Consider the following 23,443-nt stretch of genomic DNA (forward strand, 5'->3'; position numbering starts at 1 on the left):
GTTAACTTTGTTTTAAGCTTTATATAAACTGAAGCATATTTCTTTTGTGTCTGGTATTTCTTGCTCATACTTGTAAGTATGGACATAATACTGCATGCACTGAGGGATTATTTAATTTTGTTGCTGCATAAATACACACACGCGCGCGCATGTGTGTGTGTGTTAGTCACAATTCACCTATTTTGTATTAATGAACCTGTGAGGTTGTTTCCATATAAAGACTTGTTCAACAGTTTCCATTAATCTTCTTGTTCTTGTCTTCTTGATGCACATATATTCATAATCATCTGGTTTTTCTTTTTAAGAAAGAAAGCTCTGTTTGGGAACACTGTAAATTGGATTGGACCAATTAAGACACAAGAGCACACGAGCATCAACAAGTTAGACAAGGTTTTCTTGAGCAGCCCCTTCTCTTATGAGAGATAGAGAAGCTGCAGATCTCCTAAGACAAGGCACTTGGAGACAGCCACGTCCTTTCATGTTATTTCATGCAAGAATCCAGAGAATGGGAAACAAAACTAAGCTATATGATTAAAATTAGATGCAAGCTGCTTGCACCTAGAGTAAAGGCAACTCATAGTGGTCAGTTCAATGCAAGGGCTGCTTGCCCAGTTCCCTCTGAACTATAGAGCCGAGGACTGTGGAACCACCTGGGAATGAGGCATGGACAGGCTGAAGAGGACTGTGAATCACAGTCATCTTGTGGGATTTTGCTTTGGTTTGTGTCTCACTCCTGAAGTCAAGGTTAAGACCTTAGAAGAACATGGAGGGTTTAAGCTGGCTCTGCTTATCCCTCTCTTACAGATAACCTATCCTGCCCTGGGAGGAAGAAAGGATGTACCACAGAACCCCCAGCAGGTGCTTATCACAGTGCCATAGTTAATAACTGCAGTTTAAAATCTGAGCCTAATTAGAATTCAGTGGAGGTGGGCAGAGAACAGCTGCATTGCAGTGCTGACCATAGGAATGCTTTACATTTATATCATATAACAGTTTACAGAAAGTTTTTTTAATCCCACTCTCTGACATTGAGAAATCTTTATGGCAGCCAGGCAGATATTATCCTGGCTGGTATTATGTTCATCTGTGGACTAACAAAATCGATTGGAAGGCAGGGTCACTACCTTCATCCACTTCTTCAGTCCCTTTTCTGGCGTGCCTAAGTAGAAAAGACAAAAAGGTCTGGAAGTAGCCAGCGACTCTGCATAGTTGTGAGAGCAGGCGTGGAGGAGTTGGTTGGAAGGTCATGAGGGCTGAGAGTTCTACTCCTCCGGATAGTTTGGAAACACCGGGGAGGTGCTTCTTCCAGTCCTTGCCCTGGAGGTAGGGGTCTCTCTCTTTAGGCACCTACCAGAGTGTTTCAGAAGGTGAAGTTTCACAAAGGGTGACAGTGAGATGGTACCGCCCCTCCCGGATGGACGCGCGGGCGCCCTCTGGCACCCCGAGCCTAGAGGAGCAGAGGGGTAGGGTGAGGACCCGAGAAGAGCAGCCAGCCCAGGTGCGCCAGGGGTTGGGCAGGAGCCCGGAAGGTGCGCTGTCCCGCCCCACCCCCTCCTTGCGCCTCCCGCGTGAAAGTGAAAGTTCCAGGGCCCCAAGAAGGTCAAGGATTTGGGGGGCGGGGCTGGCGCGGACGCGGGAGCAGGCGCTGGGCACTGGAGGGGCCATGGATGGGCTCGGCCGCCGCCTCCGAGCCAGCCTGAGACTGAAACGCGGCCAGCGGGGTTAGTGCGGGCCACAGCGCGCGGGGGGAAAGAGGGCGTGGGGACCTCCGAACTATAGGCTCAGTGCGGTACTGGAGTCAGGAACGTGGATCAGTTTGGGCGGGATCTGTGAGGGCTGGGCAGGAGACAGGTGAGCTCAAGGGAACAGGTAGAGGTCAACAAGGGGTCAAATCTGCTGGGTCAAGGGGGAACCTGGTGGCCAGAAACCTACAAAGGTTGTGGGGCCCCAAGGGCCACGTGTCCTTATATCCAGGAAGCTTGTGGTGCAGCCACTTTGTGGCTAAAGAGCTTAGGCCGTCAAGCCCTCCGGGAGGCGCTTCCCTTCCTTACTTAACTGGCATTTTTTCTCAGTTCCCGAGAGCCAGCTTGTCCCTGCCTTGCAGATAACCCTGCCACAAAAACTAGTCTCTCCAAGCCCTTAGCACTGACCTCGGTAGGGCAGCCAGGTAGATCAGCTCAGCTGTTTCCTCAATCTGGATCTTGAGTTCTGACCTGTAAAATTGGAATCTTTTCCCTGTCCAGGGTGGATTATAGGGATGAAATTAGATGTGCCATCCATTTCCTTTCTCCTTATCTGGAGCACTGGGACTTGGAAGAAGGGCAGTTAGGATTCATTAATGTATCCATTCATTCAACAAACATCTGTTGCTGTTTATGTCTGGGCAGTGCTATGGCTGAGCTGTCACCCTCCGGTTTGTTCAGACAGAGCCCATGCTTCTGGAAAAAAAAAAAAAAAAACATTTTGTAAGAGTCATTCCCAGAGAGCTCGCCTCTTCCTGAATTTGCAAGTGAAGATATCAGTGGCCCCCTCTCATAAGAGGCCTCAGAGCTGAGGTCGGTACTTCCTTCTCGGAACTGCAGGGACTTGTGACTGCTCTGCTCTTTGTACCTTCTCGATTCTACCACACTCCTCCAGCATGGTCGTTATGGCATATGCCTCTTCCACCTGCATGCCAGGGAGAGGGCAGCAATGGCTGGAGCAGTATGTTGGGAGGAGATAAGTCGTCTTTTTGCTACAGAGTTCTGGCTTGGTTTTCTTGGGCTTCCTGGACCTGAGTAATCTGCTACTGAATGGCTAGGGTCTGCTTCCTGGGGCTCAGAGCACACGTTTCAGTTGTTCTCCACCTCACCCCCACAGCAACGTATGGCTAGCAATGGTACCTGGAGGACCTTCCTTGTGGTGGAGGAACAGGAAGGCAGGCAGTCTGTATGTACCTGGTCACAAGTTTAGCACCTGTCAGGTCATATGGGTGTGACTCTTTCATCTTTTTCATTGTCCTCCTGCTTCCTGGGGGATTTCCCCTTCTTGTTCACTGGCTCAGGCAGTTTTGTCTTAGAGGGGTGTGTGTGTGTGTGTGTGTGTGTGTGTGTGTGTGTGTGTAAAACACTGGTAGGGAAGACTGTTATGGTGATTCTGGATTGCTGGCAGTTCAGCAAAGAACACACAACAGCTTTTCAAATCAAGGTTCCCTATAGTCCCCTCTCTTCCTTCAGGTGGTTGTGGGAGGGGCTTCCTGTCGGAGGAACAAGTGTAACCAGACACCTGACTTCCCTAGAGGTGTGGCTCCTCCCACAAGTAAAATTGAGGATAATAATCCATTCCAGGGCATCCAGGTCAAGTGAGGTGCCTTCTACTAGAGAGGAGTTTGATGCATATTGGTCCTTCTCATGCTTTTCTGTGAGAACCTCTTTTGAAGGGGGGAGAAGGAGAAAACACTCTGCTGGATCTTGAGCCTCAGCCCAAAGGTCTAGTTCCTTTTCATAGGTCTGGGATTTCTGACATTGCTGGTCCCTTGTTTCTCCTGATAAAGCAGGAGGAAATGGAGTGAAAAGCCAGCCCCAAGGTCTGAGGAAAAGACATTTCCTGAGCTTCTGAGATGACCAGGAAGATGACTCTGGCCCTCCAAGCCATTTGCTCGCCACCCATCCCACCCCACCCACTACCTCTTCCTACCGGGAGATGTTTACTGTGTAATACACCAGAAGGCCTGAGCCTGGATTTGGAACTTTTTTTATGACGTTCACTTTGTGCAGATCCTGTTCATTTTCAATTGCCTCCGAGTGACTTAATGCCTCGGTTTTCCCTTCTGTACTAGACATGTTCTTGCTCCGTAAGGCAGCCAGTAAAGATTATGCAACATGTCTATACAGGCTACAAGCAAGACACAAGGACTCTCTGGGGTGTCTTGCTTCCCCGTTCTCAAGATCCCAACTCTCATCATCTGTACTATGATTGCCGCTTCCCCCACAAGTCAATGTTGGGTTTCTGAGTCCTGCATTTTACTGGTGCCACAGTTTCAGTGCTCTTAGGAGTAGGGTGACAGCCTTCCTTCTTACCATAGCAACACACTCCCTCCCAGAGGGCTGCTACTTCTTTGCAGGAGCGGCAGACACAGGCACCAGATCCTTTTCCTTCTTCCCTCCCCATTAAGTTACTTCTGGGCAAAGTCTCCTTCCTCTTATCCTATACATTTCCTTATTCAGGACTTTCTGTTTAATAACCCAGGTTATCAGCGACTACTTTTCTCCTCTTCCTCAATCTCTAGACACAGTACTGGGTCTGCTGTTTAGCTTGTCCTGGCCCAACCAGAGGAAAGGCTGAGCAGGGGTAGGGGAGGGGTGAAGATGCTCTGTACCCCTACAGCTGCTGATGCAACCAGGCTCCTACTTTAAGGTGGGGACGATTTCCCAGGTCATTGCTTCCTTTTAGTAAAGATGATGAGAGAAAGGATTCTTCTGGAACCCTGGAATAGTGAGAGAGGTTTATGCCTTAGATCAGGAAAGATTACCAGGGAGGAGTGGGTGAAGGAATCACCTTCACAGCTATTCTGTATATCTGGGCCTCTCCGAGGTGGGCCTCTCTTGTTACAAGTTATTAGTACATTTAGAGAATGAGTGGGCAAGTCTACTTATCTGAATCAGGGCAATCTGGCATCTTGGCTACAAGAAGTGTTCAGTCCTGGGTTCCTGGAGATCCATGATGTTTTAGATTCGCCAGTTGGCCTGGTGGGACTTTGCAGCTTCCGACGATTGCTTGAAAAGGTGATCGTGAACAGTGGAGGACGAGGGATGTAAAATACCTGTGCTGTGCCCCACGAGGCACTGGAGTCCATGGTCTGATCTTCACAGGCATCCCTCGCTGCTTGGGGTTGTAAATAAACCTACCACATGGTCTGCAAGCACTGGAATTGAAAGCCCTTGGCCCAGAAGCAGCTGTGCCTTGAGATGTTTGCTCATGACCTTTTCTGTTACCACACCCTGGGGCTCTTGGGAGGAGCCAAGAGCTGAGTTGTAGTGCCAGGATGCTGCTTCTGTCAGTGCCCACACTAAGCTGCCTCGTGGGTCCTTTCACATCCTTCTTGCTCAATTACGGAGTACACAGGATGGAAACTGCTCTCTGCCTTTGGGAGACAGCGTGTGGCTCAGCTCAATAAAGCTGTGATTGGAGAACAAGGCAGAAGGCACTTTCTCAGGCTTTCTGTGGCCAGCCTGAAGGAGAAAGAACATTCATGCCCCCAAAGCTCAGAATGATGGAAGGACAAGGGGTAGGCCGAACCCTCAGGCTGCTCCGAAATCGCTTGCCACGACTTCGAGCAGGTCAGAACTGGATTGCCTACTTCCTTTTTCGGATGATCTTTTTATGGGCTGATTCCTGCTGTAGTGATCCTCTTTTTCCTTTATATGCTCAAACCCACATGGCCCCCATGTGATCAAGCCAGGAGGATTACCTTATCAGTTTGCAGAGCTAGTCCTGTCTGTTGCAGAGGTCTTGCTATAGTTACCAAAAAATGCCCTATGGGTCTACTCTGATTATTTAGTGCAAATTTACTCAGGGCTCACAAAATACCCAGAACTGCTGCATCAGGCAGACTATACAGTGTCAGGCATCAGGCCTCCAAGAACCTCCACAGCATGGCTCCTCGGTTCTACATCAGTGTTTTCTTTTCTTCCTGTGCCACTCCACGGTTTCAAGTTTCCCAGGGCAGGTATGGAAATTGCCCCCTTGGCTCTGGTCCTGCCTGATGGTGCCTGGTCAGGCTTGGCACTGTATAGCCTTGAGGCATGGTTGTTGCCCAGATTTCTCGCTCGCACTACAGAATGGAGGAGTGGAAAGAATACTCAAGGGACCCTTGCATCTCCATTTTAGGACAATCCCAGAACAATCCTGGGGAAGCTGTCACAGATCCAGAAAGGATCCAGGAGCATTCTCCATCTAACTTTGCTGGAGGCCAGCACTTCTTTGAATACCTCCTTGTTGTTTCTTTAAAGAAAAAGAATTTAGGGGATGACTATGAACCCACGATCACTTACCAGTTTCCCAAGGTAAGGATGGAGGGAGAAGTGGGGCCTGAGGATGGAGGTGGGAGGAAGAAGGTGTGTTTAAAAGGTAATAGAGGAGTTCTATGTCTTACCACGCTGCCTGGGCTCTAGCCCTGAGCTCACTGCTCTAGTTTCCTTTGTAGCCCAGCCCTAGTTTTCTGTAATCACCCAGAGAATCTAGGTCTGACTCCTTTGTGAGGGACTGACTGAACCTCTGGAGCAGGGAAACAATGCTCTTGCCCCCGTGGGAACCTTCAGTTCTTCCAAATTCCACCTCAGTCACCTTTTCCTACAGAAAAACTCAGCTTCTGCTGGAACTACTAAGAAGGGATGGCCTTCCTGGTTGTGTGGTAGAGAATCAAGCAGGCCCCAGACTCAAGCACAGCCTAAGATCAGACTCCCAAAGTATTAGAGCTCTTCTTGCCTGATCATGCACTGGGTGAGGCGTAATGTCCCCTTCTTACCAGCCTTTCTTGTTAGCAGGTTTAGCAACTGGAAGGGTTGCTTCTTTTCTATGATGTGGTTTCTCTCTGATGCCACCCTCTCAGGAGGTTGGTCCAGCTGACCTTTCTAATCTTTTTGAATATGTAAATCCTCAGGATACTGAATTCCAACCCAAGGTTACATTGATGTGGTCCAGGACAAATTGCTTTCTCTTTGAGGTTCTTCCAGCTAGACTTAGAGTTCAGACTGTATGGTGCCAACCAAAGGCACCTTTGTACCCCATGCTGGTCAGAAAGAAGGCTGACAGGCTTCTGACCTCTGCTTCTCTGCCTAAATTCCACTGTCTTTTTCTGACAGAGGGAGAACCTGCTCCGAGGTCAGCAGGAGGAGGAGAACCGGTTGCTCCGTGCCATCCCTTTGTTCTGCTTCCCTGATGGGAATGAATGGGCACCACTCACGGAGTATCCCAGGTAACCATTCAGCCTGCAGGCAAGGGTATCAGATTTGGATAGAAGGGCAAATGTGTGGCTCTTGTCCCCTCACCTGGTATGAATGCTGAGGTTTTACCAGGGAAATATTTTGCCTGGGATCCTTTAGACAAATGATTGAAGCTGTGACTTGACTTCTCTCTGAAGACTTTAAAGAGTTTCTTACCTCTTCCGAGAAGAAGAAATAACCTTTTAAAAATGTTTTTGTTTTTATTTCTTTTTTTTCTACTCTGGACTGGAGAGAAAGACTTTGGCTTCTACAATAAGGAAATGGTTCTTGCTTGCATCATGAACACTGGAAGCAGACCAGGACTTCTGGTTGGCACAATTTTTAGATAAGAAGTAACCTCAGAGCCTTACTTACCTGGTGCTTAAAGTGGTGATAATAATTGAACCTTCTTCAAAAAGGTTCAGCTGAGTCTCAAATGAGGTGATGCATTAGAGCTTGACACCGTCAAGTGCTTAGTAAGTGACTGCTGTGATTATCCCCATGATTAATCAGCAGCTCCCCTTTGTCTTCCTCTCCCCTCCTCTGAAGCTGACTTCACTCTGGTTTTAGAATCCAGTGAGCAAATGCACACCATTGGTCTGCTCTCTCTTAGGGAGACCTTCTCATTCGTCCTGACCAATGTGGATGGGAGCAGGAAGATCGGATACTGCAGGCGCCTCCTGGTTGGTGCAATTCAGAACCGCCCCTTCCTCTCCAAGGCTGGGCTTGCCGAAGCCTCAGCTACAACAGCTTAGGCTTGGTGGGAATGGTGCATGTAGGGAGAATACACATCAGCATGTGCTGCCATGTTAGTGTCCCTTCAGGAATCCCACAAGAACAAGGACGTGCTGCCCCTCTCCTCTGCTACCACGAGGCTCTGGCCTGTGTCCTCCCAGCTCAACAATTCTACACACAGGAAGAGGCTCCAGTTGGACCCTCTTGTAGTCTTCTGCACCCAGGCCTGCTTGTCTTGTTCCATGGAGCCTCCCAGACACTCTGAGATTTGAATGATGAGGCTTAATTCTTGGCTTTCAGGACAAGGACTCTCTGGACACCTTTATAGCCCTTTCCTCTCTAGACATTTCCTCATGGCTAAGACAAACTTGGTTTTGTTCTCACTGAACTTAAGCTCATGTTGGCCATGAGTCAGTGTTTACCGTTGGGTTACTAGCCCCAGAAGGCTGCCATTATCACCTTCTTCCTGCTTCTCCTCCCCCCTCTTCTCTCTCTTCCTCCTCTTCTCAGCACATACCCATTGTATAAACAAATAGGCTTCATAGTTTGTTTGGTTTTTTTTTTTTTTTTTTTTTTTATGTGTGATCATGTATTTTATGTGTGACCATGCCCACCACACCAGTTCCTTTTCTCTTCCCAAACACTCATCTCTCTAATTTCATGTTTTTAATCCTTTTCCTTTATTATTTTAAAAGTATATGAGTGTTTGACTGCATGTATGTAAGTGCACTGTGTGCATGCCTGTTGCCCATGGAGGACAGAATAGGGAGCTAGAGTCTCTGGAACTGAGTTAGTTACAAAAGGTGGTGAGCTGCAGTGTAGGTTCTGAGACCCAAGCTTGGGTCTTCTGCAAATGCCGCAAATGGTCTTAACCATTGAGTCATCTCTCTAACCTCTCTCTCTCTCTCTCTCTCTCTCTCTCTCTCTCTCTCTCTCTCTCTCTCTCTCTCTCTCTCTCTCTCTCTCTCTCTCTCTCTCTCTCTCTCTCTCTCTCTCTTGAGACAGAGTTTCTCTGTATAGCCCTGGCTGTCCTGGAACTCACTTTGTAGACCAGGATGGCCTCGAACTCAGAAATCCGCCTGCCTCTGCCTCCTGAGTGCTGGAATTAAAGGCGTGTGCCACCACCGCCCGGCCCTGTCTCTCTTTTTCTCTTTTATAAAGACTTATTTTATTTTTAATTATGTGTGTGTGTGTGTGTGTGGTATATGTGTAAATGTGTGTGCATACCTTATGAGGCCAAAGAAGGGACATCCCCTTTGCTGGAATAAAAGACTTCAGTGAGCCATCCATGTGGGTGCTGGGAGCTGAATTTGGATCCTATGGGAGAGCAATATGTGCCCATCACCACTGAGGCATATCTCCAGCCTCTCATGTCTTTTGTTTATGTCTTATTTTCCTAAAATCCAAATCCTGCATATGAGATTGAAAATACATTCTGTGCCTAGTTTCTTTTGCCAACTGTATCCACTTGTCATAATTTCATTCTTCTTATTAGCTGAATAATACTCCATTTTGTTTATACACCATCCTTTTCTTTTCACTTGTTGAAAGACACTTGGACTGGTTGCACAATGTGGCAGGTGTAAACTAACCATCATCTTTTGACTTGGGTGGCTGTTTTAACCTTTCTGCTGTTCGTTCCACCAACTAATCCCATTTGTAGCACTCTACCTTTTGTACCATTAGTCTCAAGTGGGAGAAACCCTTGTGGAGGGTGCAGCCCTAAAGGAAATTTTTGTCCCTTCCCAGCCTGCTGGTCCTGGTCCTCAACTTCCCAAAGTGTACTGCATCATCAGCTGCATCGGCTGCTTCGGCTTGTTCTCCAAGGTAGGGCTAGGACAAAATTCCTTGGAGCCTGTTAGGCAGGCCTGTTCAGCTCTCTGGCTTGCCTGGCAGCTTGCCTTGCAACTTGAGCTCTTGGTAGAGTGCCTTCCCGATAGCCCAGCCAGCATCAAGGATATTGGGTAAAACGGAGACAGGAGGAACCTGGGCTCAACCCTATTTCAAGGAAATCTAGAAGGCTGTTTCTCCTGAAGAAAGAGCTATTGTCCATCCTTCCTCTTATCTTCCTGATTGCTATGAGGCTCAGATGAGGTATAACATGTGGACATTTTTCACACAAGAGAATGAAACCTACAAGTCTGAAGGCAAATAATAGACAGTACCCTAACGCGGATGAGGTTAGAAGAGAAACCGATGATTAGTATTGCTGGGGCTATGATCAAGGCAGTCTCCCCAAATGAACTTGACCTATCTTGGTGACCAGAAGAATGCTGGGTGTGGAGAGGAACACCAGTGGCTTCGGCTTGGGTGGATCTTACTTCTGTGAATTACACTGAGGGCTGATGGTAGCCTCACCCTGATGACAGTCCAGAGGAAATGGGACAGTGATACCCAGAAAGTTAGGCCAACATGGGAAATGACTTGCTAGGCTTAGTAGTTTCATGTCGGTGTTAGGAGAGAAAGGAATATGAGAGAAAAATCAAAAGAAGTCTTTGAAAAGTTGGTTTTGTCCAGGAGATGGAAGCCAGTTAGTAGAGGGGCCTAGAAAATACTAGAGAACTGACAGGCCTAGCGTGAGAGTCTTGAGTACTCAGTAGAATCCCTCTAAGCCTTCCTTCCTGTGGTCCTTCCCCTGCAGATACTAGATGAAGTAGAGAAGAGGCATCAGATCTCCATGGCTGTCATCTACCCATTCATGCAAGGTCTCCGAGAGGCAGCCTTTCCTGCACCTGGAAAGACAGTCACCCTTAAGAGCTTCATTCCTGACTCAGGCACAGAGGTGGGTTAATAAATGTGCAGTCCTCTTCCTGGCTGGTTCCTCTCACCTTGACTCTTTTATTCATCAGGTTCAAGTATAGGGAAGCTGAGCCAGGCATTAGAATTATTGGCAGAGCTAAAAAAAAAAAAAAAATCACCCAAATGTACTGTACCTGATGCCCACCAGCAACTACTTACTTTGCAGTCTGCTAAATTTTTATCTGTGCTCACGTATGGTGCTAAGTTTGTTCCTAGTCTCCAAATGTCCAGTTGCTCCTACACTGTAACTCACTTAACTATTCTCTGTGTGTGTCCTGTAGTGCTCTCCCGTAGTTTCCGTTTTACTTCTTATCATTTATCCCCACCCCTAAGTCCACACCCATGTCATGAAGTACTGTTGGTCTAAGTCACTAAAGAGCTCAAGGCAGCAAGTAGAATTCCATTCCGAATCTCTGAGACCGGAAATTCCACATGCACCTTTGAATCTGGTCATTCCCACGGAAGAATCAGGGAGTCCCTAGGAATTGTCAGCTGCTGGAAAAATACTGAAGGAAAAATGAGTACTTATGTACTCTGTGTCAAGTTATGCATTTTCTGGGTAAAGAGTGGTAAGCAAATGGCTTCTAACCTCGTGTAGCTAAAGGTCTCATAAAGAAGGCGCACCAGGAAGTGTGGAAATGAGTAAACACACTGGTGAACACACAGTTAAAGATTAGACAGCCACCAAGAAAGGAAAAGCAGTGTACAACGAGAAAAAGATGAAGTCTGAAGATGACCAAGGTGGGCCTCTGGATCTGAGGGGTAATAATGAAGAAAGGAAGGCAATGCATGAGAGGCCTGACCCAGGCCAGGCTCTAGGCAGAAGAGCTCTGCTTTAGAGCCTGCACACAGTGAAGCCTATGGATAGGCATGTTCCCCAGGCTGGAACTCATGAGCCACAGGGAAGACTCTACCCAGCTGTCCTCAGAGCAGAAGGAAGCCACTGATGAGTGAGCTAGGATCAGATCTGTCCTGTGGAAAGAATGCGATAGGCCTGGCTTGGGTCTGTGATTTCTTTTATTACCTGGACCTTTTCTCTCTGGTTTTCCTATAGTTCATCTCACTGACACGGCCCCTAGACTCCCACCTTGAACATGTGGACTTCAGTGTTCTGCTGCACTGTCTCCATTTGGAGCAGATTATTCAGATCTTTGCCTCTGCAGTGCTGGAAAGAAAAATCATCTTTTTGGCAGAGGGTCTCAGGTAAGCTCAGCCACTGACTGGCCACACTAAGCTGCATCCCTGGGATCAAGGGAATATACTGGGACTTCGTGAAGGCAGTCAGAATCTAGGGCCCATGTGTGTACTTTCCAGTTTCCAGTTCCTAGATTGCATTTTAGGCCTAGAGAAACAGGTAGTTCAACTTGTCCATCCATCTCCAGACTTGAACTTGATTGCTGCCTGACTATCTAAGAAGGACATAGCACGTTCCTGGTATAACACAGGCTCAGCCAACCACAGTAAATGCAGACATGATTCTGTCCTTTCAAGATTAGGCTGAGCGAGGAACAAAAGACAGGAAGTTGTATAATGGCACAGAGCATATGCTAATCTATCCATTTGTAAACTCACTCAGCAAGTATTTATTGCATGTCAGCTGTTTGCCAGATGCCAAGCATTGAGGAGATAGCAAGAAGACTGTGTTTACCCGTAAGTAGATTAAGGTTTATGTATTGGTTTTCAGCATATGTATTGAAACCAGCAGAATGACTTTCAAATCTTGTTCTTCCACCTTTAGCTATGGTTCCCCTTAGATCAGCTTCTTAACTTTTCGAAGCCAAGATCACATATTTATTTATTTATTTATTTATTTATTTATTTATAGAATAGAAATGATGTGGACAGTGCCTTATAGGGTTGTGATGGGGACTAAAGTTGATAATGCACAGTGGTAGACATCCAGGACTCCAACAGATGCAGACTGGTGAGGACTAGCTACTACTCTCCACCAGTTCTCAGTTGAGCATATACCCGTGTGTAAGAGAAACAGGAAGTTGTAATGTGTTGGTTGCTGCTTTTGAGAAGATTTGAGTCTGAGAAAGGATGTGGAGAGACATGTAGCAGGCAGAGAAGAGAAATTGATAAAACCAGTAAAGGATTGACTATGAAGTCCTGGCTGGCTTGGAACTCACAGATATCTGCTTGCCAATGAGCAGATCTACCTACTGAGTGCTGGGAGGTTTGAGCAACGTCAGCAAGAAGCAATAATTTTGAGCTAAGCCCTGGTACTCAGAAACAAAAACGGAAGTTGACAAACAACAAAGGATCAAGGGAATGACATGAGTTCCCAAAGAAAGGAAGCTTGGCCAGGGTTCAGGGGTCGATGTGTTAAAGAATAATGCCATCATCAATAACCAAGAAGGAAACTATCATAGGCTAAATCTTGTAGGAAGGGGTATCATTTTTGTTTTGGAGGTGGTTCTTCTACTCTGGGGCCTGTGTGAAGGAAGTTTTTGTGGTAACTGGGACTCAGCTTTCAACTAGGTACTTCTGATCAGTATTTAGGAAGTTTCAGGAACAAACTTTCTCCGGGAAATATTACAACTTCCTACTTTCTTCCCGCACAGTTTTCAGATCCTAGAGGCTGGAGCTGGGAAGGGGACTTCCGACCAACCAAGTTTGTTAGGGAGGCACTCAGAGACTTTCTAACTCAGGAAGTGCTAGCTTGATACCAAGGTTTCCGCATCTGTGTTTTTATTGGCCTTGGGTGTGGGGTAATTTGGCTGGAGAAGAGCTTGAGAGCTAGTGGAGCATAGCAAAGCCAGAGACTGAGGCTGGGTACAGTTCGGGTAAGGAAGGCAACTGAGTTGTAACTGGGATAGTAATGACAAGAGGAATCCATGTAGCAAAGTCTTGAGGTGTCACCTCGATGGGACTTTCCAGAATCTCTGAATCTCGGTTCCTGGAACTGAGGAATTTCCCAAGCTAACTCAAGGACTAACCTGGCCGCATTCAAATGGCTTCAGAGAGGCATGGTAGGACATGGCTGTGCACGGAGACCCTGCCTCTTCACCAGAGCCTGGTGTTAAGTGGCTTGTCTCTTCACTGCATTGTGAGTTCTTCAAAGAAGGGCCAGTGTTATTCTTCTAGTTTGCCCAGTCCTTTGCAGAGCAGAGGCTCAATCATATCCCAGTTTAAATGCAGGCCTGTCTTCCTCCCTCCCCTCTTCTGAGCCACCTTTATTTTTAGCCAGTAATGACTTGAGAGAACTAGCTGGGAATAGAGATTAAAGGGGACCCCACCCTGGTTAGTGGAGGCTTGCCTATCCTGATTTCCACCCTACTCTTAGCAACAAGTAGCTGCAAGCTCTGTGATCAGTGTGGCTTCCAGACTTGAATTATTTCCAGTACAGGAGCATTGCCAATAGCTACTGTAGGTGTGGGGCTCTGAGCCAGTGGATAGGAACAGAAGCCTTGCTGATCATCTCTGTTCTGTGTTCCAGTACCCTGTCTCAGTGTATCCATGCTGCAGCAGCTCTACTTTACCCATTTAGTTGGGCACACACATACATCCCTGTGGTCCCCGAGAGCCTTCTGGCCACTGTCTGCTGCCCTACCCCCTTCATGGTTGGGGTACAGATGCGATTCCTGCAGGAGGTTATGGATAGTCCCATGGAAGAGGTAAGCTGCGTCAAAGAGAGTACATGATTTAGAGACTGGTGGGCTTGGATTTATATTCCAGCTCTGCTGTCAGTAACTGTGTGATTTGGGGCTCATTACATTTCTTTAAAGCTGAATTTCCTTTATCAGGAAAATGGAGATAAGTGTCTTCAGTTGCTAGAGATTAGGGGAAAAGACATGGCTATGCTGCTAGCTTGGCACCTGACACACATCCATGTTGAGTCAGAGTTAGCACTCTTCTCTTGAATGAACGGTCTTTGGGTTTAGAAAGCAAGTTGTTAAGTGAAGGGGAAAAGAAGAAGAAGAAGAAGAAGAAGAAGAAGAAGAAGAAGAAGAAGAAGAAGAAGAAGAAGAAGAAGAAGAAGAAGAAGGAAAGCAAGCAAGTTGTTGCTTATTCTGAGCTCACGAGATGGTCTTATTAGCCAATTATTTCTATTGAACAGTCACTTGGGTGAGCTCTCAGTTAAATGAATGACCACAGCTGGCTTGTACAATGCACACACCACTAGTATTCAAATTCCTTGGAAACGAGCCCTTTTGTAAACTGCTTAGTCTTGAAAATGAAGATATTTGCAACAAGTACCATCTTTCTGAGTAGCTTATAGCTCAGTTAAATCAGTTGTTTCTTGTTTCTTGGCAATCACCCTGACATAGAAGAGGGTTCAGTTGTGTAAATGGGCAGTAATCACATACATCTACCCCCAAAGTTGGAACAATTCGAAACATATATTCTGATCTAAGGATAGTATATCACTATAGCTGAACACAGGACAGATTGGAAAGCTCAGCCCTGGTTAACCATTGACTCACACTGCAGAAACAAGTTACTTGGTGAGGTATCTTGATGCAAGCACTAAAGCAGTGGGAGGAGTAGCCCCAGAAGGAGGATTTCCCCTTTTACAAAAGAGGTTGGTAAGTTCTAGCAAACCTTCTGCTTAGAGAAGGCCACAGTAGAACTCAGAGAAAGGCCCTTTTTTAGCTGTTGCTACTGGCCAGGAAAGAAGGATGTTTCCTTTGGTTTTTCCAGCTCTTGGGCTGAGTACACATGCCCTGTGAACAACCCTTAGCCTCGTGACTAACTAGAGCAGGGTATCAGCCCCACTTTAGCAATAAAAGGTAAAATGTCTCAACCCCAGAAGTTATGTAACTTCTCTCCTCCAGAGCTGGGGCTCCTCCCCTGATAGCCAGGCAGGAAGACAAACAGGGCCAGTAAGGCTCTGGCTCTTGCTAGTTAAGAGCTTTTTCTTTTTCTTTGCAGCTGCTCTAAGAAATGGGCAAGACTGATAAAGGAAGAAGTCCATATGGTGTGTGTGTGTTGTGGAGTGGGGGTGGGGATGCAAGGTTTTCTGATTCTCCACATGAGCTCCCTGAAAGGACAATACTCTATAGACAATATGACCAGAATTCTGAAAAGGCTTCTGGGAACAACTTCAAAAAATATTTATGCAAACATTTCTCCCCACCCCCTAACGAATAGCTTTCCTTGCATCAAAGCATTCAAACATATGGATACATGTGGCTTCAGGCCTGGACTAGTTCAGCTCTTCTCCTCTGATGATGGATAATTACAGTGCAGGCTATGTTTTGGCAAATTTTCCAGTTTCTCTTTCCTTACATTTGGAAGTAGGAACATGTAGAGATCCTTCATTCTATTATCAAGACTCAGGTTAGAAACTGAAAATAGGAACCCAAAATAGACATTAAATGCCAACACAGAATCTGGAGAACTATGGTTCCTTGGTGAGCAAATCTGTGTCTATTGGTATTCTTCTGATAGTGTCATTGTTGCTGTTTTTGAGTGTTAGTTTTAAAATTAATTCAGGGTGGTTGTGGTATCTCTTGCTTAAAATCGCAGAACTCAGGAGGTGAAAGTAGGAAGATCAGGGTTCAAAACCACCCTAGGTTACATAAGATCCTGTCTCAAAGCAGAACCAAGGAATAATGTCCAAGTTTATGAGTTTTCAGATGTCAAAATCTAATCCTACTTAAAAGATTTCAATTCAAATATTGGAAGTGGTCCAATTAGCTAACAATACTCGGAGGAATCAGCAACATGACTGTCTCCTGGTCTAAACTGCACAATTCTCAGGCTGTGTGGTGATGATCCAGGAACATAGTCTTGTGTGTCTCATTTGCAGCCTATACATGAACAGTCCCCTTGCTTCGTTTCCTGTCCTCTTCCTGTTGACACTGGGCTCATGTTCCTCCCTTGCTGAGTTTCTAGATAGAAGTTTCAAGGCTGTCAGTTGTTATTTGTATTTAGGCATGGTATGCTAAGCATGTACACTACCTCCACTCTCAGCCAATTTGAGGGAGCTTCTAATAGACCCCTAGGCAATTGTACATATGGTAGTTACAAGTGTCAAAAGATGAAAACATGACTTCCTCTGTCCTTGATCTGGCCATAGGACAGGCTGAGGACACATTGAAGGAGAGCTAGAGAGAGGAGTGTGATCCCAAAGACCACAATTTAGGCTTGGAAGCCAGTCTGCTATTTCTCAGCAGCATGGCCTCTGGGAATTGTATGCCAGAGGCACACTAAAAAAATTGCTAACATGACCGTTTCATGATATGGATAAGGTTTTTAATTATAGATATGAAAGAACTGCCAGAGGCATCTGGAAGATACTCAAGCAGAGATAGAAAGAAATAGACTGAACAGAGCCAGCAGATTGGACATGGCCAGGGCAAGAGAAGTAGGAGAGAATAGTGGAGTGAGATAGCAAGCAATAGATAATGGAGCATAGCAAGAGAGAGAACAGTAAGAATTGGGGTAGGAGAGAAGGGTGAGAATAGCAAGAGCAGAGAATGGCTGGGTTATAGGAAGGATGAGTAGATGGAAGCTTAGAGCAGAGGTGAGAAGGGCTAGTATGTTAGTGAGGACTTTGAAATGTATAACAGATACCCATGATACTGAGGGAGCCTGGAGGCCAGCAGTGGCTTTGATTTGATAGGATGGATGATAGGTACTATAGGTAGCCATATGTCCCTTCTGTGAGAAGTAATGGAAATGACTGCTTTCCAAGGATGGGAATAGGTTTCACTATTTTCTGAGGAGTGCTGGCTTTTATCTAACTACCCAAAATCCACCTATAGTCTAGGATGAACTCATGTCTGGATATTTGGACTGCCTTTTGGAGTTGGGGAATTGGAGTTTCCTTTGGATCTAAGAGGAACTTCTCTAGGTTTATCCCATCTGCAAAATGAAGTAGTGCTTGTTTTACAGAGAACCATGGCTACAATTAAGTAAAACATGCCCAGTAAATATTGTGTGTGCACCATGGGCATGCTCTGAATTAGGAAGTAATTTCTACAAATCCTATGAGTTGTGGTTTCCTGTTTTACTTATTTATTGATGATGATCATGTCTGTGTAGCGGATTCTAGGTTTGGAACTTAAGTCAATCTTCCTGTTTGCCTCAGGATCCCAGAGTACTAGGGTTCAAGGCACGCAGCATCACGGCTGGCACGCTCACTACTTTGAGTGAATGACTATACCTTCTTTATATTTACTTCCCTTTCACCTTGGGTCATTTCTCAGCTCCCTTTGCGCGCACACACACACAGACTTCCTACCTGCGGACTCCGGTTTCTAGGAAAAAAAAGGGATGAAAATGCAAGGCAGGAAATGCTAATTGTACGGGCTTATGTTGCTACTACCTGGGCTTCAGGTATAGTCATGAGCAGAAAAGGTGTTGATAGTTGAGATTTATGAAGAGATGAAGTCATTCTGTGTTTGTTTGTTTCAGGTCCTGTTAGTGAATCTTTGTGAAGGAACCTTCTTATTGTCGGTAAGTGTCTGCATTCAGGCCATCAACACAGCATTTTAAGTCACATGATGTCTCACTGATCTCAACAGACACTTTGAGAAAGTCTTGTGCTGTCTTCCCCTCATGAGGCCTCAGCAAAGATCCAGAGGCCTCTATCCTCTATGAGGCAATCAGGGACAGTGTCTTTTGAGCAAGTAATATACAGATAGTGACCTCTTTGCTCATGCTTGGGTTGAAACGGGGGTGGGGGGGTGGGGGGGACAAAGAACTGGCTTCTGTTCATCTCCGTGGAGCAGTCATTTCATACTCCTCACATTCTCCTCCTCCTCTTCCTGTCCTCATGAGCAGACGGCTTGACATTGATCTAGCTCTATTCTCTCCTAGGTTGGTGATGAGAAAGATATTCTACCACCAAAACTTCAGGATGACATCTTGGACTCTCTTGGTCAAGGGATAAATGAGTTAAAGAGTAAGTTCTAGGCTCCTCTTTTAAAGATTTTATGCTTTTCCAGGGAGCTTGAGGAAATTATTCTCAACTTGTCTAGTAGCTTGTGTGAGGGACCTAGATATTGAATATGAGATTTTGTCTTTTTAGAGACCATAGAGGATCCATACCCAGGTTCCTAGGCTCCTATTTCTCTCTCTTCTTCCCTCTTCTCTTTTTCTCTCTCCCTCCCTCCCCCACCTGCCCTGTCTGAGGGTGTCTCAGACTTGTAGCAGTCCATCAGGATTGTAGGCATGAGCCATCCCAGGCTCACATTCCTATAAAATCACTTATTTACTCTGATTGTATGCCTCTCCTAGGACAGCAATGAAAACCAAATTTAGATGTGAATCTGGGTAATTTCACCCTTCTATTGATCATTATTTTTTTTTTTTGTCTTGTCTCCTATAGCTTCAGAACAAATCAATGAGCATGTTTCAGGCCCTTTTGTACAGTTCTTTGTCAAGACTGTGGGCCACTATGCCTCCTATATAAAACGGGAGGCCAGTGGACAAGGTCATTTCCAAGAACGATCCTTCTGTAAGGCTGTTACCTCCAAGACCAAGCGCCGATTTGTGAAGAAGTTTGTGAAGACACAGCTTTTCTCCCTATTCATCCAGGAAGCAGAGAAGAGCAGGAACCCTCCTGCAGGTACACAGAGCCTCCAGAATCAAGGGCAAATGTCTCCCTTAAGAGGAGTCCCAGAAGGATATCTCTACAGTGGCAGACAGACTAGAAGGGGAGAGGGGGAGGGGCAAAACATTAAAAACATCCCTATTAAAAGTAGGTTTTACAATACCCAAGCCTACTGATGTAACAACTTCCATCAGTGAGGGTAAACAGCAATAACCTGAGGAAATGCTTTCGGGGCTGGTATTTTGTAGGGATTTCTGTTTATCGCCCAGCAGCCTGGACTCTCCTTTATTATTATTCTGGAGCTAATTACTATTTGTAGGCCCCCTTCTGACTGCTGGGAGGGCCTAGATATCCTGGAGCTCGTGGGGCCTTTCTGGTTTTTTGCTTGTTTGCTTTTTGTTTGGTTTTTTTTGAGACCAAGTCTCATTATGTAGCCTCAGATTCCTAATAGCTAGGATTATGGACATGCAATTTCACAGATTAGACTTCAGAACTGCATTCACTCTGAGCTCATAGGCATCAGTCTAACAAACAAGATCCCTCTAACACATGTTTGAACCCACAGGCTACTTCCAAAAGAAAATACTTGAGTATGAGGAACAGAAGAAACAGAAGAAATCAAGAGACTGTGAAGTCAAAGCTGTGGTGAGCAGGAGTGTTTAGAGATACAGCCAGAACCACAGGCCAATCTGGACTTTGGCCCTTCTAGTGGGGCAGAATCAGTGAGGTCTTCAGCCCTGGAATCCATGGCCTTCTTCCAACTGATAATGCAGTCTTACTTCAAAGTGGTGTCTGAATCTGGGAGCCTTGGTGTCAGGGCTTCTCAGAACTTTGAAAGCTCACATCCAAACTCAGAACTGTACTCAAAGCTGCATTTTTGGCAGAGTGGACATAGTGGGAGATAGTAGTACAGGTGTACAGCTATTGTGGGTGCTTAATTACAAGTTGCTAACACTGCTGTCTCCTATGAACCTCTGTTATAAAATCCTCAATACAGAACACTGGCCCAATGACCCATGTACAAAATAGTGGTCTGACGTGAGGATGAGAATAAAGATGAAAACTTTGTTATTTGTCAATCTAGGAGGCACTGTGTGGGAGAAGAAACTGAACTAGACATGAAGGATGACCTGGTCATGATAGGCTACGTGGAATCACAAAATCGGGGGTCAGCAGTTCCTCTTCCCATAAGAGTAAGAAATCTTGATCAGAATGGCCTCAGCAGAGAGTTTGTGTTTCTATCTGGTGTGTTTCCCAGAATTCTGAGCAGCTGGGGCCTAGGACTGTTTAATAGAATTCCTGATCAACAGAAGTCCTTGCAGGCTACTATTCCAAGACTTCCATCAACAGGTCACACTGCCCATAACCTAGCCAGGGCCAGTCCTTTAACTTCAGTTTTGGTCATCTCATCAAGTGTTTATTAAGACTTTAGATCCATTCTCTAGCTAAAGGTCGAACAATCCCTGCACTGCCAGTTTTTCACCATTATGGTATTTAGTAGTTTACCTAGGCCTTCTTTTTTCTATACCTTTGTTTAAACCCTGCAGGAGATGGCGAACATCTTTAAAAGCATCTTCTCTTTAAGAATTCTTTTTAATGTTTTGCCTATCTTTTAATGTGGCTCTTACAAGTTTCAGAATTCCAAACAAAGAATGCAGATGATATGGGGGTTGGAATAAAGTTACAAAAGGGAAGGTTACACTCTGATTTGGAGATCACAAACTCCTACTGCAGGTGGGAAATTTCCACACGCCACGCCCAACTACTACTTCTGCAACTTCTAGGAATCATTACATCTTTCTAGATGGTTTGTAGATGTGGTTGCTAAACCTACTTAGGTCTTGAAAAGTTTCAGCCTGAGGACCAGAATCCTGTTAGGGCTGTGAAAATAATGAGGTTCCAATATAATCTACCAAATTCTCTATAGAGATTGAACCTGAACATGTTGTGATGGCACAGTCTACAATCCTAACATTCAGGAGGCTAAGGCAGGGGAACTGAAAGTTCAAGGCCAGCCTGAGCTACTGTGGGACCCTGTTCAGACCACACCACACCCCCACACCCCCCAAAAAAGGCCTGGGAATATGTTTTGCAGAAATATCCACAATGTTGAATGATTCTGATACTTCATTAAGTATGTGAATTCAACAACCAGGGCCAGCTGTGTCTTTCTACAAAGAAACCATTGGCTGATGCTTGTAGTATCTTTGACCAAAACCACACAGTGCTTTTCAGATTCCCTCTGTGATGAAAACAAATCTAGAACACATGTATTTATTTCAGTTAGTCTCTAGTACCTCAGTTTATAGCTTTGGAGTGATACAGAAAACAGCTAGAATGACAGCCTAAACTCCATTCTCAAATGTAGCAATACTGTGTGACAACTGGTAGCCAATTGAGGTCTCAATTTCCACTAGGTATAAACACCTGTTAAGTCTGCTGAAATAATCAAATAAAACAATAGATATAACTGTACTAATGGAGGATTACCTCTTCTTTCCCCTGCCTTCCCCTGCTTTGTCAGAGATTATCTTTATATCCTGACCCCTCCGATTTTCTGTGTCTTATATAGCCCAGACTGGCCTACAACTCCAGTCAAGGATAACCTTGAACTTCTGCTCCTCTTCCTGCTTCTACCTCTGAGTGCTGGGATTCACTATCCTTTGTACTAAAGAAACAGAAAATATGTATACAATGAAAGCAAATGTGATTCACAGAGAAACCTGGCTCCTATCTTAAAGTGCAGTCTAAATACCAAAATGGAGAGTACAAAGTGACAACCCACCTCCACCCCATCTGAACAATTACTGAAATAATGGGGTAATAACTGCAAAATAAAGACCCATAGGTTGAAAAAATGAACACACCATGATGACACGGCTGACCATATTTCCTTAATTGTTAAAGAAGAGAAATAAAGTTTGTTTAACTTTTAAAAAACATTGAAAACTTAGTTTATAGTTCCCCTGAATAAAATTGAGAAAAAAGCTGGTTCTGAGATCATATATTTATTTAAAAAAATAAAATGGATTGACAAAGTTACCACATTATCTGCATGCTATCAAGATTTCCCAAGCCCGTGAGAAACACCATTTCTTGATTGATAATAAAATCACTTCCTCAACAATATACAGACAGGAAACCTTCCATCTAAATTTAAGGTCCTTATCACTGCTCTCACCTCACAAGCTAGTAAGATGTATGTGCCACAAGCTGAGCTCCTTACAAAAGAACATCTGAGAAGACAATAAACAAGGTGTTACGAAAAGATGATGATTTGTTAAAATCATAAAGCAACAATCTTTTGGCCTGCAAAATTTTTACATTAGATTTACCACCAGTGGGGATGTGCTCCTATGATAGTGATATTCTGAATAATCACAAACACTCGGTATTTTCCCTGCATGCTTTCTGGAGCCAAATCCTGTTTGACAACATATTCAGTTTACAGGATGGGGCCTGAAATTCCCATTCTAAACAGGAGTTAGGGAGTGTTACCAGTAACAAAGAATGAAAGTTATATGACATTGATTATTATAAATTATATTTGTTCTTATCCACCCCTGTTGTCCTTAATATGTTCGAATTCCTTCTTGCAGGAACCATGAGCTTAGTAGAACCCAGACACATCCTTAGTGATGATTAGAGTGAGCTGTAGAGGCTTTAATTCTGAAGACATGTATATGCAGGTGAGATGCAATCTGATTGCAAACACTGACACAGTAACGAATCAAATCAAAGAAAGAGAAGACCTGCAAAGAGAAGAGATTTTGGTTATTCTCAACATGTGCACAGGTCACACTCTGCTTCCTGGAAGGAAAGAAGGTGGCTTCTGACTTTCTTCTCTCCAAAGTCACCTTTCCATTTCATACAGTTGAGTAAATCAATTGCCTCCTGGTGTCTCCTTTATTAACTAAGGGTTAACAAATCCTTCCTTATAAAGACAGCAATTATGTCACGCATTTTATTATTTACTTTAGCTTTTTGAGACAGAGGCTTCTATAGTCAGTATGTAGCCAAGGAAGATCTTCAATTCCTGATCCCCTCCCTGTCTTCCACTTCCCAAGTACTGGTCTCTCAGGCATTGCCACCATGATTGACTTTAAAAACGGTGCTGGGGATCAAACATGAGGCTTCATGTGCACTAGCCAAGCACCTGACTGCTAAGTTATAAACTCAGCACGATAGTTCAAGCTTTCTGAGATGTAGTCTCTACCACAGCTGCTCAGCCCTGCCAGTGCAGCATGAAAGCAGGGGGCAGACAATTTATAAATGAGTGATGATGGCTGATCCTAGTCTGAACTTCTGTTTTACATACAACCAGAAATTTGGAATTTTTAAGTCTAGTAAGAATAACACACATGCTGGCTAACACTGATGTCAAAAAGAACTCTCAACACATTACAAATGTAGTTTCTGGCATTTCTAGTCATCATTA

General features: G+C 45.0%; 2 protein-coding genes across 11 annotated transcripts in view; one reads left to right on the top strand and one right to left on the bottom strand.

Annotated features, from left to right (window-relative positions):
- The first annotated feature begins 1,399 nt into the window (after positions 1–1,399).
- On the top strand, positions 1,400–21,996 carry Dennd2d (DENN domain containing 2D). 5 transcript variants are annotated; one of them, XM_029475324.1, is made up of 12 exons: positions 1,400–1,529; positions 5,869–6,044; positions 6,843–6,955; positions 7,576–7,645; positions 9,447–9,524; positions 10,339–10,479; positions 11,551–11,699; positions 13,939–14,116; positions 17,865–17,906; positions 18,270–18,354; positions 18,781–19,020; positions 19,571–21,996. In XM_029475324.1, the coding sequence occupies exons 1-12, from the start codon at positions 1,415–1,417 to the stop codon at positions 19,666–19,668; spliced, it is 1,485 nt and encodes a 494-aa protein (XP_029331184.1). In that variant the 5' UTR covers positions 1,400–1,414; the 3' UTR covers positions 19,669–21,996. The 5 variants fall into 5 exon arrangements, with proteins under 5 accessions (XP_029331184.1, XP_029331187.1, XP_021013924.1 ...); XM_029475327.1 differs by having other exon boundaries at positions 1,443–1,498; XM_021158265.2 differs by having other exon boundaries at positions 1,444–1,721; positions 19,571–20,084.
- The window catches only part of Cept1 (choline/ethanolamine phosphotransferase 1), a 45,157-nt gene continuing 43,708 nt past the window's right edge, over positions 21,995–23,443 (bottom strand). For all 6 annotated transcript variants that reach the window (XM_029475330.1, XM_021158269.2, XM_021158267.2 and 3 more), the window contains exon 9: positions 21,995–22,757. In XM_029475330.1, the coding sequence (XP_029331190.1) occupies positions 22,638–22,757 (120 nt within the window). In that variant the 3' untranslated portion in view covers positions 21,995–22,637. The remainder of the gene's footprint in view (positions 22,758–23,443) is intronic.

This window comes from Mus caroli, chromosome 3, assembly GCF_900094665.2.
Source record: "Mus caroli chromosome 3, CAROLI_EIJ_v1.1, whole genome shotgun sequence".
NCBI classification, from domain to species: domain Eukaryota; kingdom Metazoa; phylum Chordata; class Mammalia; order Rodentia; family Muridae; genus Mus; species Mus caroli.